This window comes from Penicillium macrosclerotiorum, assembly GCF_028827735.1.
Source record: "Penicillium macrosclerotiorum strain IBT 26536 chromosome Unknown utg000008l_segment0_segment0, whole genome shotgun sequence".
Classification (NCBI taxonomy): domain Eukaryota; kingdom Fungi; phylum Ascomycota; class Eurotiomycetes; order Eurotiales; family Aspergillaceae; genus Penicillium; species Penicillium macrosclerotiorum.
Genome location: NW_026643087.1, coordinates 1866520 through 1879464, shown reverse-complemented (window position 1 = coordinate 1879464; position 12945 = coordinate 1866520). Strand labels below are relative to the sequence as shown.

The 12945-nt window shown below is 47.0% G+C and overlaps 4 protein-coding genes across 4 annotated transcripts; 3 read left to right on the top strand and 1 right to left on the bottom strand.

Moving 5' to 3' along the window:
- Positions 1-1057: 1057 nt before the first annotated feature.
- Positions 1058-2936, top strand: N7462_008854 (putative MFS transporter; the record flags this gene model as incomplete). Its single annotated transcript, XM_057080568.1, has 4 exons — positions 1058-1239; positions 1350-2476; positions 2535-2639; positions 2725-2936. 4 exons carry the CDS (start codon positions 1058-1060, stop codon positions 2934-2936), a joined length of 1626 nt encoding a protein of 541 aa, XP_056930896.1.
- A 1855-nt stretch (positions 2937-4791) lies between these two features.
- On the top strand, positions 4792-5974 carry N7462_008853 (uncharacterized protein; the record flags this gene model as incomplete). Its single annotated transcript, XM_057080567.1, has 3 exons — positions 4792-4828; positions 4984-5067; positions 5124-5974. 3 exons carry the CDS (start codon positions 4792-4794, stop codon positions 5972-5974), a joined length of 972 nt encoding a protein of 323 aa, XP_056930895.1.
- A 994-nt stretch (positions 5975-6968) lies between these two features.
- On the top strand, positions 6969-8859 carry N7462_008852 (sugar porter family MFS transporter; the record flags this gene model as incomplete). The annotated part of the gene is made up of 5 exons (XM_057080566.1): positions 6969-7173; positions 7227-7653; positions 7714-8074; positions 8134-8419; positions 8477-8859. The coding sequence occupies 5 exons, from the start codon at positions 6969-6971 to the stop codon at positions 8857-8859; spliced, it is 1662 nt and encodes a 553-aa protein (XP_056930894.1).
- Positions 8860-9107: 248 nt separating this feature from the next.
- Positions 9108-10955, bottom strand: N7462_008851 (glycoside hydrolase family 47 protein; the record flags this gene model as incomplete). Its single annotated transcript, XM_057080565.1, has 1 exon — positions 9108-10955. One exon carries the CDS (start codon positions 10953-10955, stop codon positions 9108-9110), a length of 1848 nt encoding a protein of 615 aa, XP_056930893.1.
- Positions 10956-12945: the final 1990 nt, after the last annotated feature.

Genomic DNA, 12945 nt, shown 5'->3' with positions numbered 1-12945 from the left:
AAAGGAAGAGGAGAGGGAAAAAGAGGCCTCTCAGCAGATCATCAAGTTACTTGCGCAAGCTGGCCTTTCCCCACATGACATGTAGAGATCCACTATAGAATTCCATAGAATTCCATGGGCTCTCCTTTCATACACGTAATGTAATCTTATGTCACATATTACTGTAACATACACGACGCATTTTACTGAGTCCCTTAGTATGATGCCGCCCGCTCAATAAATGATCTGCGCTAAGGTCTTAGCGGTGGGGCCGGGAAAGAGTTGCTCAGTGTATATCGGTCAAGCCGATTTCGAGAACGACTGTAAGAACCAGGTGGTATTTCAAGATTATTAAGAACCAACTAATAAGTTGCTTCCTCTCAGTCGGTATTGAATCGAATCCCAAGTATTGCGGCCAAAGACAAAGGATCACAATATTAGTTTCTCTGTTTATCTCATCGTTGTATATCTAATCATACATTCTGGTATTGGTTCCTTTAGTACATGGTTGGATACAATGGGCCATGAAATATGTAAATGAGATATTTCGTTGATGGGTCGAAACATGGAATAAAAAGGCAAGAACGAAAGGGGGAAGTCTAGGCCAAGGGCTAGAGGCAGTACTTTAGTAACGTAAGCTGGGCATTCTTGGGCATGACTTACTAGAGAGAATGCCGCGTCATCTGCCATCAGGGGCTGGGGTGAGAGTTTTAGGGCATTCGCTGTCGGCGAACATCGGCTGTGGTCCACAACCATGTTGTACACAGCTGGTGTACAATATACTTTTGGCAATAAGCAAGTCCTTATGGCAAACATGTGGGAATGAGCTCTTGGGCTATGTATTATTGACTTAACTTAAATTGAAACGGCTTGATAGCCATGGAGGTATCTACTCTTTCGAGGCGGAGAGGGGTGCCAAACAAACTCGGCTCCACACCATCTCCACTTCCCCCACAAGAAAAGGTCTCCAGTAGGATTTCTTATTTAATACGTACACATACAGTACTCGATATGCTTAAAGTAGCTTCGAGCCTAACGAGCAGTTTCTTGGTGGCTCTCACCAGAAATACCGAGCGAAATGACCGAACCAGCAGCGAAAGCAGACAATATCGTGGAGTCCGGAATTGTCTCCCACCAGGAGCATTTCTACGATGACGAACATTACCACACCTTAGGCCACGTCCGCCTTCGCGATGCGACTACTCAACGAATCATCCTCATACCAGCCCCATCTCTTGATCCTAACGATCCTTTGAAGTGGTATGATCAAAATATGCCGCTGCGGCTATCTCATAGACAGTTGTTCTGTCCTTGTTACACAGCACCTACAATTTCTGAAAATTTGCTAATTTCCGTCTCTCATATTCAAGGAAACAATCGTACAAAATCGCTATCGCCATTCTTGTTGCTATCGCCATGATCATGTGCAACTTCATGGCTGCGGGGCCAACAGTGACAATGCTAAGCGTTGCAGAATCATTCAACACAACCCCTGCACATGCTGCATTCTTCTTCAATAACAGCGCTCTGGCACAAGGCGTCGGAAATCTTTTTTGGGTTCCAATAATGTTGAAGTATGGACGTCGCCCCGTCTACATTGTCAGCTTCACGATTTACCTATTCATGATCATCGGCTCTGGTGCTTCAAAAACCTATGGTGCAGAGATCGTTACTAGGCTATTTCTTGGCTTTGCTGGCGGTGCTGGTGAGTGCTTGGCGCCTTTGACTATTACAGACATTTTCTATCTTCATGAACGGGGCTTATACATGGCTGCTTACAATGCTGCGCTGTCGGGTGGCGTTGCTTTTGGATCCGTTATTTCTGGGTTGGTTGTAATCAATTACACCTGGAGAACGATATATTGGGTGGGTGCAGCCTTAGTCGGGGCTACCCTGCTGGTTGTGATCTTTTCATTCCCTGAGACTGCATTTGAGAGATACAACAACCCCCTTGTGGTTTCTCCGGATCAAGCAGCAGTTATCGCCGAAGGGCGAGAAAAGGAATTAGTCGAAGCCAACAGCACACTATCGATTCCATCCAAACGTTCTTACTGGCAGGATCTCAAGCCTTGGGACGGGCGCAAATACACGGACGAGGCACTATGGAGGATGATGGTTCGACCCCTTGGTCTCATTATTTTACCTCCTGTGTTCTGGGCAACAATTGTTATGTCGGTGACCATTGGATTTTTGGTGGCTATTTCTTCCAACATTGGCAGTGCATTTAATACTGCATACGGTTTTGAACCATGGCAAGTTGGACTGTGCTTTATTGGAAATCTGCTCGGCTGTGCTTTTGGAATTGTGCTTGGTGGGCCATTCTCAGACTGGATTGCCGACTATTTCACAAAGCGCAATGGCGGTATCCGAGAACCAGAAATGCGTCTCCCAGCTATCATCCTCACCATCATAGCCTCTCCATTGTCCCTTGTTCTCTATGGTGTGGGTATTCAAAATAAGCTACACTGGATGGTTCCAACACTTGGCCTATTCTTCAGTCTGTTTCTCCTGAATTCCTTTCACTAGTTGGGGCTTTTACTAAAAACGATCTTCAGATGCTTTTGCCGTTGTGCAAGGAACCAACGTTTCCTTCACTTATTGCATCGATGCTTACCGTCCTATTGCTGGCGAAGTTACAGTTACTCAGCTCGCATTTAAATGTAAGTCCTGAAACAATTGAAGAACATAACAGAGGGGGCTGAGGGGATATTACAATTATAAACTTGGCTGATATCTCTATTTCAGCTTGCTTTGGCTTTTTGCTTTCATTTTACACCAATGTCTGGGTCGAGAAAGGCTACGCTTTAGCTTACGGTGAAATGGCTGCCATTTCCGGTGGATGTTTATTGTTCTCAATTCCCATGTACTTCTGGGGTAAGCAGATCAGAATTGCCTCAATGAAATGGAAAGTGGTTCAGTTCATTAATTGGGATGATGATCGTGAAGTTGGTGAATAAGTTATAAGATAGCTTATATCAATTCTAAATTAGTTTCATAGCCACTAGCGGCAAATTCGAGATTAAGTTCTAGCTAAATTTTCGATGGCGTTCAAAATGTTGAAACACTGCTCAAGCATTGGTAATTAAATATTCGGCTTAGATATCACATGTTTTGTTCTCAGCTTTCATTTCGTACATAGGCCTCATTGGGCTGCGGAGCAATATACAACTCTTATATCTACATCACGGAAGAGAACCCTGATGATGTGTATTTGATCTCTAAACCAGCAAAGGCTACGATGTAAGCGCATGCTTGAGCTACAAAACTGACAACTACGGCAATTCTTCATCTATATGACTTCTTCATTCATGGGTAGGCTGAATATGGCAGAATGATTTTACGGGCCTGACAGCTGAGAATGCCCATTAATCTTCGCTACGACGCTATCAGTATCAAGGACTATGTTAATCTGTGATGCACCAACAGGCCCTGATTGAATATCACAATAGTTTCCAGTACTGCTAACTAAGATCACCCCACACATTTTGGCAAACTTCGTCAGATATTCCCTGAATATTTCACGAGGTATTGATCCGGGGTGTCCCCAGTGTACGTATTTCATTTGTTGAGAAGTAACATTAAACGGACAGCGTCGTTTGTAGCCTGAATATTCAGGCTCTAATTTCAACTCTATTCCCCGCACTTTTTCTTTCTCCGCACAAGCACGCTAGACCGCGCAACTCCACCTCACACACTGTTCCCTACGACAAACCTGCAACGAGAACCAGGGTAGTGCTTATTTATTAATTACTCACTGGTTCTGATTCAGTAAGCCTATTCATTCGCCTCAAGAACTCATCCAGACACCCCAGAAAGACGAATGACGTCGCCTCAACGCTATACGCTGAACCCCTGTGAACACTGTAGATGTAAGCAATACTCTCTTTCCTAGACTGAAACTTAGACTAATGGGTCAATTCTGAAGCTCGTCACCGAAAATGTAATTCAATCCCTATTACATCTATTTACCTATAGTGATATCTCGCTAACAATTCCTCGAAGGTGATGGGAAACGACCCTGCTCTAATTGCATCAAATCCAAGCTACCTTGCGAGTCTGCAGGAACAAATTTCAAGTTCAAAAAAGGTCGGCAGAGGAGGAAGAGTTTTTATTTCTCTCCAACTCAAAAATGGGTTGATACAAGCCAAACAGGTAAAGCCACTCAGAAATCCCATATCCAGATATCCAAAGTCTTCTCTCTTCTGACTATGTCAAAGAAGGTTTTTCTTATATTCACGCAGACCAAAGTTCACAGCCGGAGACAAAGAGATCTTGTACTTCAGTACTGATTGATGTACCTAACGGGTCGCGACCTGAGAGTATTGAATCTAATCAACAGCCACGCGGCCTTGCGAGCCAATCTACAAGATCCACCAAGAGATACGACCTTGATGAAGAAGCCCATTCTTCGGTCAGTCCTCTTGAAAACATAAACACAGATAATACAGAGTCAACTTCATACTATACCTCAATTAGTCAGGTTCGGCCAACTTTTAGCTCAGTGGCGACCGCCTCATTCTTCAATCCGAATCCACAAACGGTCCAAGGCGAAGATCATGAACTACAACAATGGCTGTCTCGATCCAAGTTTCCATTACAAAGAAATCAATACCCACTGGGCCCTTTGAAAGGGCTTCCAGAAGGCTGCACAGATAGCTCATATGCGAATTTGGAAGAAGCGTGCCTGATACGACACTTCACGGAAAACCTTGCCCCATGGGTCAGTCAATAACCATTCCTATACCGTGTATTCCAACTTACACAATTTCCCACAGTTTGACACTTGTGATAGAGACCGTAACTTTGAGCTTAATGTTCCCCAAAGAGCGGTCTTCTGTCCTGTACTTCGGTACGCCATTTTAACTGCCTCTGCCGGCCATCTGGTACAGCTAGCCGCCTGTCGCCAGGACTCAGCCATAATAGAAGTTAATGGTATCAGCCTTCCACAACTCAGCACTGATTCCGCTATCAAATATCATCATACTTGCATCTCATATCTTCTAGAGCTGTCAAAAGATCCTCGGGAACAGTATAACGAAGACGTCCTTACTGCGGCTACCATCCTGAGATTCTACGAGCAAATTGATAGTAAGTCTCCACTGATCTACTAGCTTTCAGTTTGAGAAGCTAACGCAACCACCTAGCACCCTCCATTGGCATTGACTCTGAAGCATATCTGAGCACAGTCCAATTCATTGTCAACAGCCAGGAAGATGATTCTTTCTATGCATATGCTACCATCCATGGCCCTCGCAGGAACCGAGATTTGCACGCCATTCCTTCAAAGTCCCTCCGCCATTCGGCATGCTTGATAGCGCTTAGACAGGAGATTTGGAGCGCTTTTCTTAATCAGCGTACTTTCCGACTACCGATATGTCCGTCGAATGACTACACACAGTTTGACCCAGTGAATGACTTTACCTGGACAAATCGCATTCTTGTGTGGTGTGCCGATCTTCTCAAATTTTGCTTCGGTGAAGGCAAATTAATGGCCCCCAAACAACAAGTTGAGAGGTGGACCGCACTCAAAGCCTTCGATATAATGTGGGAATCCAAAAAACCATTGGATTTCAAGCCACTGTATTTCGAAGACGCGGATCCCGCATCTGGAAAGTTCTTCCCGGCTATCTGGCATAGTAATGCCTGCCAGGTAGTCGGAGCCCAGCACATTGAGCTCTCCCGCATTCTGCTTGCCGTTTCCAATCCAAAGCTTTCACGTCTTGGGCTAGCAGCACGCCAAGCAACTCGTGCTTTAGAAGAGGAACTCAAATCCATCGTCCGTCGCCTGGTCGGCCTGGCATTATCGAACCCGAAATTACCAGTTGTGTTTGTTGATGCCGCAGTGGGAATTTCTGTTTGTGGAGAATATCTCGATGACCCTGCTGAACAACAGGCTGTCTTGGACTTCTTAGCTGATCTCGAGTTCTGTCATGCATGGCCTACAGCAGCAACATCGGCCGCACTCAAGGATGCCTGGCACGCGAGATCATTATGATAAAGGCCAGAAAATTCAGCCTCAATTCCTTTTACATTCTTTTTAAGGATTTCTTGTCTCGTGATTTCTGTTTTAGAAATATTGTTTGCTTCCTTTGGCGTTGGGAGAGGGAAATAATAAAGGCTCAATGGGATAAGAATATAGATGGCTTGGCCAAAATAAAAATGATCATCTCAATGGAAGTGAAGAACATATTCTGAAAACTACAAGAGGCAAAAATGCGCCTCTGCCTCGATATAGTCTCGTTCATCTTCAACTTCGGTCTCTACGCTGCATCACAAATACCTGATTATAACCTTCGATGGTTCTTAAAGGTTGAAAGCTTCGTTTCTCGTGCGTCGATCACACCCAAAGAGAGAGCTTGCTAGACAGCTTATGATCGGCTCACTGCCTTTAGCGCACCTCATACTCTCGATGAGGAGTTTTCCCGCAAGATTACTACACGCGGTGAATATGTGCAGACCGCGGCGAAAATTTCCTAAAGGGTCCTTTCCTGAAGAGCGAAGCGCTCTATGACGCAATTTGTTCCTGCTCAAGACTAGGTGCGGCCCGCTTTTTGCAGTGCCCTAGCGAAACGCGGGGTGGAAACACGAGTCCAATTATTTCAAACCTCGTTCGTGGGGTGTGCTGTGAGAGAATTGAAGCCGGACGCTTTGCCAATCATGCCAGGGGAATGGGTCATCATTTGTGCTGGGCTTGGTTGATCATCATTCGTATTCAATTTGGTCGATCTTCGCCGGCTTTGTCCTTTTGCGGTCCCATCGTGACTTTTTGGGCCAACATTTCCGCAACCCCACGGGGATTTCCCCCACTTCTGTCCAGCTTTCTCGGGGAAATACCTGTCCTTTGGTATACGGTGGACAACCCCAGATTTACGTGGCTATTGGCGTGACCAGTATATAAATTCCAAGATAGTCTGAGAGCTCTCTGAATTGAATCCGGGAAGTTTTCCCTTCCGTTTTGATTACTTCTATTTGTATCTTTTGCCAATTCCATGTCAGACACAAAGGACTTGTCGGCTCTAACTGCCGGAAAGGATGCATCCTTCGCTCATTGTGAGCACACGAGGGACGATGTCCCTGAGCTCGCTACTCTAGAAATTACCTATGATGAGAGTGGTATCAAGGGTATTCTCAAATCTCCATATGTCTGCGGCGCAGCCCTGCTAGCGTCCATTGGAGGGTTCTCCTTTGGATACGGTATGTGCCGAATTGTCAAGTTGAAAAGAATTGCGAGTAAAGGATTTATTTAGACCAAGGAGTTATCTCTCTAATATTGGTAATGCCCCAGTTTACGGTCCAATTTCCACAGGTTGACGAGAGCAATCCGCATTATGGCTTCAACAAAGGTTTCATGACCGGCATGCTGGAACTTGGTGCTTTTGTCGGATGTCTTCTTTTTCCTTACTTAGCCGATAAGATCTCTCGAAAATGGGGCCTCAGTGTCGCAACAACATTTTTCTGCATTGGCGCCGTCATCCAAACTGCATCTCAGAATTATGATTCCCTGGTTGCTGGTCGCTTTATTGGAGGTATTGGAGTAGGAGCCCTGGCAATGGGTGCCCCATTGTATATCTCTGAGATTGCTCCTCCCAATCTGCGGGGATCTCTTATGGTCCTCGAAGCAATCAGCATAGTCATTGGAGCCATCGTTGCATACTGGATTACATATGGAACAAGGTACGCATTACTGTCATTCCTTCTTTGAAAGATGATGATCTTAACGAGCCCATCAATCAGAGACATAAGCGGAGAGTGGGCATTTCGACTACCTTTTCTCCTCCAGATGGTTCCCGCCCTCATGGTCGGAGCAGGCATCCATTTTTTCCCATTCTCGCCTCGGTGGTTAGCCCTCAGAAACAGAAATCAAGACAGTCTCCAGTCGCTCGCAAAGCTTCGACGTCTTCCTACATCCGATGAGAAAGTTCAGCTGGAGTGGAGAGGCATTCTGACGGAAGACCGATTCCAGAAGCAAATCTTACAAAACCAACACCCTAACACAGGACCACTCATGATGGAACTTAAGCAATGGATTGACCTTTTCCGCCCCAAGTATGTCAGGCGCACTTTTGTCGCTATGGCCGTCGCATTCTTCCAACAGGTAAGACCCATCACTCTCAAAAACAAGAACCCATCAAAGACTAATGCTCTTGGTAACAGTTTTCAGGCGTCAATGCTTTCGTGTATTACGCTCCCACCTTCTTCATTCAATTAGGACAGGATTACAATATGTCATTGATTCTTTCAGGCTTGATCAACGTGTGCCAATTTGTTGGTAGTGTCCCTATTATTGTGTATATGGATAAGATCGGCAGGAGAAACATTGCTATCTACGGGGCCTTCCTGATGGCCGTGCCGCACCTGATAATGTCCGGTCTTTTTGCCAAGTTCAGTTCAAACTGGGACACGCACAAGGGGGTTGGGTGGCTTGGGGTCTCCCTAATTTGTCAGTATTTCACTTCTGTACTTCCATGACTCTACATGCAAAGCTAACCCATTATAGATGTTTATATATTCGCTTATTCGCTTTCATACGGCCCACTAGGCTGGGTTCTTCCTGCTGAGGTCTTTCCCAGCTCCAAGCGAGCAAAGGGTGTTGGAATTGCGACGGCAACTAACTGGCTTGCTAATTTCATCATTGGAACTATCGTTCCTCAGATGCTTGAGTCTATAGGCTGGGGTACCTTCTTGTTCTTCGGGGTGTGGTGTATAATCGCCGGAGTGTTCTCGTTTTTCTTCGTGCCTGAGACAGCTAACAAATCTTTGGAACAAGTAGCAGCGGTATTTGGTGATAATTTGCAAGCATATGAAGAGGATCTTCGCCGCCAAGCTGTACTAGAAGTTTGGGCTGAAACTGGCGGCCCGGATGAGGTCCGAGATCCTTGAATTGCTCATTTAAATATGTGAGTGTATGCCTGTAGGAGAATAGCTAAAATAGCTAGGTTGCTTCTGAGATCATGTGAAATGAATTGTAACGCCATCGCTATGTTATCTTGATTAATATTACATCAGTGGTTGTCCGACCGACCCATCTCCGCGCTTTCGATGAAGCACCAGCCTTGGTTCAGAAATATCGACATCAATGGCATCCCTTTTTGCTGAATAAAAAGAAAATCGAAAATCTCTCTCGACAATCACTGAAATTCAAACCCTTCTCCCACAAATTCAGGAATCTTCAGCGGATGGCCCCCGGAGTTGAATACAAAACTGTCCAAGCTCAAGACATCCGAAGAGCCAAAGAGGAGGTAGAAGTATTTCAAGGTCTGCGCCATCCAAAAGCTCTCCATTATATCGTTGTGTGCGGTCTCTGTGTTCTCGGCTGTCACATCCACGAGTCCGGCATTTCCATTCTCAACCTCCGTAGCATTCTGTATTGTCTCGAACAATTCCCAGGCAATGTCAAGCAGGTCTTCGTGACCAGTAATTCTGTATAGAATGAAGATGCTCTCAACAGTTTCGGGTCGTAAAATGTACCGAGTATCAGGAATGGCGATGAAGCCCCTGGGAAGATTATGCTCGCGAATGAATGTATCGACCTCCAAGTTGGGATCCGAATCCGGTTGACTGATCGTCCACTTGAAGACTTCTTGTTTCCAATGCCACTCATTCCACGGGCATGTTTTCTGCGATGCACATGGTACGATTTCGTAAATTTCGGGCATAATTCCCATCGGCATCGCCCTGTGAGCCCAGACACAGCCATCGACCAGCTTTTGGGCTATTTTACGATGAATTGGAATGTTGAACAACGCGCCCCCCATGGCAAAAGCCCCGCCGGCAAAACAGGCACGATGATGGACATGAGGCTCCAAGTGGGTGCGCGGTTTCCCGTTTTGGGTCATCATCACTCGAACAGACCCCGGGACGAGAATGTCTTTGTCCTCAAAATTCATGGGTCGGAATAAACTGTGTCCCGCAGCGGTGCGTGTGAACTTCTCGTACATTCTGCGGTACATTGGTTCCTGCCCTCCGAGCAGGGCATATATCTTGGGAAGTGTCTTGTAGAGAGAATCGACTTCGGCTCCCATAGTATAGAGATCTCCGTCAAAGGACTCCGATCGGGCGTTCAGAACGACAGGCCACATGCCCGCCAGCTTAGTCGAATCTTGTTGCCGGTCGAGTTTCACCATGACTTGCTGCGCTGCGTCGAAGTATTTCGGGTCACGGGTGATTTGGGACAGTCTGGTGAATTCGAGGATGAAGGAGCTGAGTTCAGACGCCGATACAACCTCCTCCGCGAGCTGTTCCTCTTGTCGCGCGGCTCGATGAAGGTCCCAATGGATAATTGGCATCCGATTTGGGGTATCAAATGCCATGTACAGCATATCGCCGACCTCGACAGCCTTCCGAAGCAGCCTGGGATCCTCACTTAAGTCGTACGCCGACAACAGACCTCCCAGAAGGCGGATACTGATTTCATGTGTGATAACATTCGGCGATGTAGTGTCTCCAAAATTGATCTGCGCGGCTGTCGCCACAGCTTTCTCAAATTCCTCTCTCATTCCCATGATCCATAGTGTATCCAGGTTATCCAGAAGGGTTGCACCCCAGCCACCAAGCCCATTTCGCGGTGTTCCGCTGAGGGGTGCGAGTTCATCCGCCGTCCATGCAAAGGACCTGTAGGATGTCCAGCACCGTTCAAAGGCCGCCTTGACGGCGGCTTGTCGGTCGGCTTGATACCAAAGTGTCAGTCGCGACACTCCTGGTGCTTTCGACTGAATTCGCGGCACCTTCTGCGGATGTCCTTCAGGGAGCGGCTGAATTGCAGCGACTGGGAATCGGATAGGCAAAGTAGTCCATGAGAACTCCGATTTGGGCACTTCTTGCGGGAGATCGTCCGATGCATCGGCTGTTGCGGGGAGTGCGATCGGCGATGGGCCCTGCCCATCGGCTGGTATCCAGGGCCGGTGGCGCCTGTAGACCAAAAAGATCACCAGTGCGGCCAGAAACCCGACTAGGCATTGGCGTCTGAGCCGACCCATGTCTGCAGTAGGCGAAATATGAGATTGATAGCGTCCGTCTCAAATGTGGGCATCTTCAGCTCGAGATGCTCTGGCCACTGCCATGAGAGGGTCGCATGCGCGAGACTTTCGTGGCCCAGGGAGAAGAGGGATAGGAGAAAAGAAAGCCATCCCGCGATCGCGCATAAACGGGCGGAAATCCGGGCAAATAAGAAGCATTGATCAAATCAGGGCAGGAGTGTCATTAGTTCGGAGCAAGTGGCTCCGCGAACGCGTCGTTCCGGGTCGGCCAGGTACAGTATGGGGGGGGGTGCTTACGACGCTTCCTCCGAACGCTGCGTGGCCGTTGTTATGGAGCATTGTTTTCTGGGCATTCAGGCTGGGCGGTTCTGATGCAGGATCCCGCCCCAACCCGTGGTCTAGACCGTTCGCTGAGGGGCATTGGGCTGAGCCTATCGCTGCCAACCGGACTTTCAAGGATCATCCACTTCCACGAGATCTTCATTGATGGATCGGTGAAAGGTTCGAGCAAAAAGTCTGGAGATATCGTCGAGCTGGTTAAAAATAGGATCCCTGAGCCCAACTCAACTGTTTCAAAACCTCCAACACATCATAATGTTGGTGCTGGGTCCAGCCGTGCTTCCATAGGTGCAGAAAGGAGAAAGCGGTTGGGTGCAGCATGGGCGTCTCGCCATGTGCGACCGAAGAAACGCAGGGGAGGTTGTCATAAAATTGGTTGATGCCCTGCGGAGCTAATTGGGATTGCTGCCGGTGAAGCACAACTTCGTTTGGGAGATTGTTTTCCAACGTTAGACATATTGGCTAAAATGGAAACCCAGCGTACCAGGTATCAGGGGTGAGGTATCAGAATTATCATCATAATCAAATGGGAGAGATAGAAATAAGATTTAGCTGGCCGAAAGTTAAAAGAAAAAAAGGGAAAAAAAAAAAACCTAAATAGATTAAAAATAAGAATGCATCATCCGTGAATCGAACACGGGCCTCGTCGATGGCAACGACGAATTCTACCACTAGACCAATGATGCTAGTTGATGTAGGGATCTCTAGATTAATGCTACATGATTCAACTCTTGTCTACAGCACGGTTTGAGACCGAGGAAAGGGGGCAAAGCCTTTCGAAAAGAGCGGCCCCAAATCAAATGGTTTGTACCCATCTTGGAGACTATATTTCAATGGGGTTTAATAAGACTTAAATCTTGACTTTCTTCTCCCTTCACAATGAGCCCCTCTCGACCGAGGTCCAATATTGGGGGTAACCAAATTTGATCGCCGTCAAATCAGTGACTAGCAAGTTCTGTGGGGGGGTGTCTATATATATCTCCACCTCTTGCTCTGTTCATTACTACCTCCTCGCCTCCCACCCCGGCTGAAAAGACCACCAGAGAAACAGTCAGGTATCCATGCATTCAGTGAAGTTGGGCTCTCACTCTGTTTCAGAATGCCAGAATGCCAGAAATATGCCGTGTAACCCCTAATCTTCTAGACCGGCGAGTGGATAGAGCCTGATGTTTATATTACCGTACCGCATGAACTCTACCCAAGCCGCCTCTTATACTTCCCTCCGACATTCAACTGAAGGAAAGATATACACAAACACTCACGAAATAATGAGTTTCTTTTGAAGAGCTACGTATCTTTGAGCCCCTTGGAGAGACCAGATAATCCCCAGCCAGGTCCCTGTGCTGACTTGAGTCTCTCCGCCAAGAAGAGTCTAAAGCCCTCAAGGTTAGCGCCGCGCCTGTAGGTCAGATTGAACCACCGTTTCACACTTTTAGCGACCTGTTAGTAGCACACCAATCATGCAAAAACTCCTAAAATGGCTGTTTGCCTGCTGACAGCTGAAAGTCCTGGCGGGGAGATGCAGGGCCCCACGTCGCTTGCCTCTCCAGAACGAGCGTGCGGGGTTCTAATGCTTGCCCTTTTAAACAACCGCTGGTCAATTCTGCATGAATCCATCTCTTCTTCCACCCTTGCCAGGCAAAAGGCAGAA